The 2511-nt window shown below is 47.1% G+C and overlaps 1 protein-coding gene across 1 annotated transcript in view; it reads right to left on the reverse strand.

Moving 5' to 3' along the window:
• Window positions 1-323: 323 nt before the first annotated feature.
• The window catches only part of LOC108370662 (kelch-like protein 17), a 23883-nt gene continuing 21695 nt past the window's right edge, over window positions 324-2511 (reverse strand). Inside the window, exons 5-6 of the mRNA XM_017626039.1 lie at window positions 1449-1555; window positions 324-1336 (exon numbers count right to left, since the gene is read on the reverse strand). Coding sequence (XP_017481528.1) covers window positions 335-1336; window positions 1449-1555 — 1109 coding nt within the window. The 3' untranslated portion in view covers window positions 324-334. The remainder of the gene's footprint in view (window positions 1337-1448; window positions 1556-2511) is intronic.

The following is a 2511-nucleotide window of genomic DNA, read 5'->3' on the forward strand; positions in this document are numbered from 1 at the left end:
CGTTGTTGTTACCACTGCCAGCGCTACTGCTATTGCTACTCGTCGTCGCTCCACTGCCTCCACTACCATTTCCAACTACAACGGTTGCTGCTGCCGCCGCTGCAAATGTTTCGGCTATCGTCGACAAAGGTCATAAGTTCGTTGTCTGTACCAGCCCGCGTTCGAGATGGAAGCATTCCAGCACCGCTGCACCGACTGAGCTGCGGCGTGCCACCATCGAATTGACTACAGTCCATTTATTCAGGCGCGTATCGTAACGCTCCACAGAATTTAGCGAGGATGAGCCATCATTGCCACCGAGCGCATATAGCGANTACACACTCTAACCCGGTTATTACCGTACCCACCTTCTGGAATGCATCGTTGCGATCGGCTCCCACGCGTTGCGTCGTAAATTGAATCGCTCCCCGCTAGACATACACATCGTGCCATCATTGCCGCCAATGCAGTACAAGTAGCCATCACAAGAAGCCACACCGCAGCTACTGCGTCGCGCCGTCATGCTTTGCACGGGAAACCAACGTCCAACGCGTGGATCGAAACGCTCCACACTCGACTGGTAGTTGGTCGAATCGAACCCGCCTAACGAGTAAATGCAATTATCCAATACCGCTAAACGGCAGTAGCGGCGTCGTGTATTCATTGCCGGACACGAACTCCAGATGGCCGTCAATGGATCGTAACGCTCCATGCTGCTTAGACAAGAGGCGCCATCATAGCCACCACAAACATACAGTAGTCCATCGTAGGCGCAAATGCCTAGACAAGAGCGCTTCGTACCCATCGGTGTTATATTAGTCCACTTATTGATCAACGGATTATAGAATTCGGCAGTGCTTAGATCGCTCACGCCATCATAACCACCGACAACATAGAGCTGCTTGTGTAGCGCAGTCACACCGGAGCGTGAACGTCGCCACAGCATTGGTGCGATGGGTGTCCAAGCGTTAGTGCGTGGATTATAGACCTCGCACTCGTTGTGAATGGCGAAGAGGCTGCCGCCACCCACAGCGAACACATACGATTTCATACCCTCCGGCCGACGCTCTTGTGTGCGTTGGCTGCTCATCAAGCTGCGCTGTTCTGGCAGTAAATGGTATTTCATGGCTTCCAACAAAAGTTCCTTGCACTGGCCGTCCTCTCTTATGAGTGTCTCTGTTTCGACGCAGGTCATAAGGAAATCTCGTCCCACCAGCGGCAAGCGTACGTGGCTCATCAATTCGGCAATGTGACACTGACGTTCAGCTAGATCGTGTTTGACCCAATTTAGTACAGCGAGAAAAACTTTCTCTTCGGAGCAAATATTCAGTTGATTATTTGATATCAGATCTCTGACCTGTGGCGAAGTGAATGATGAGTGAAAATGTGTACAGAGGAAAAGGGGTTTAGATATTAAGAGTTAAATTGTTATGCAAGTGCATATGTCTGTAAATTGGAATGATTATTACCTCGTCAAAAGGTAAAAGCAAAAACTCCTCGGTTCCGACGACTTGTTGGAAGTTTTGTAATGCATACTTATGCGAGCGCGTATGTAGCTCCTTGCAAGAATGGGCATCTGAAAATTAAAGACATTAGAGGACATTGAGGAAAGATAGATGCTACAATTCGAGGTATATGTATGTAGTAAAAGTCATGGTTTTCCAAGTTATCATTATTCGACCTGCGCCGTTTCAATGCCAGTAGTATCCTTGAGATATCCAATCACATAAAGGTAACTGTAAAATCTCAAACGACCTTACGGAGTTTCCTACAACCGGTTATGACACGTCTTTAGATACCGTTGGGGAAAGAAGATCAATCCATGTTTACACGGATGAACAAAAAGAACTGTAGGTTTTGTTTATTTGGAACAATTAGGTATATCATTCAGCTTCCGCCTTTCTGACTATAGCAGTGTTTTTTCAGGCGGAACTGATGTCTGTCTCAAAAGCCGCATCACTGGCACAGTATGGTACTATTCCTATTGATGATATCTACATTTTCACGGCAGCCTGGCGGCTACTAAAACACTGTAGAAGACTTCAAAAGTAGTTTCTCAATGCCGCCGAGCTATTGACGAGGTGACTGAGACATTCCGCACACACATTGTCTGTGTACCGGCCATTGCAACATCCAGGTAAATTGCAAGACTGAAGAACTCGCGCGTCATGGAACGACATTACCTGACGCAGATATACTCTTGACATGGCTCTTAAAACATGTAAATTTTTTCTGAATGAAAAATACATAGAATTAATTATCTAACCGATTTGTCATATTGCCAAAACACTTTGGCATAGATGCTCAACGTAGTAAGTCTCTACTGAATTTAAGGAGGCAGGACATTCGCATAGTAACTGGAGTTCTAACCTGACCCAAGCCGGCTGAACCGGGAAAGATCAAGCAAATCTTCAGCCTTTGCAATAGCGACCTACCAACCCACAACTGAAAGGTAGGGAAAATTGAGGAGCCGACAGAAGGCAGATGTAGCTGATCCTCAAAGCTGAATCTCTTTCCCCCCCCCCCCCCCCC

Source organism: Rhagoletis zephyria, unplaced genomic scaffold (assembly GCF_001687245.7).
Source record: "Rhagoletis zephyria isolate East Lansing unplaced genomic scaffold, Rhagoletis_zephyria_1.1 Rzeph_scaffold_04378, whole genome shotgun sequence".
In the NCBI taxonomy this organism is placed as follows: domain Eukaryota; kingdom Metazoa; phylum Arthropoda; class Insecta; order Diptera; family Tephritidae; genus Rhagoletis; species Rhagoletis zephyria.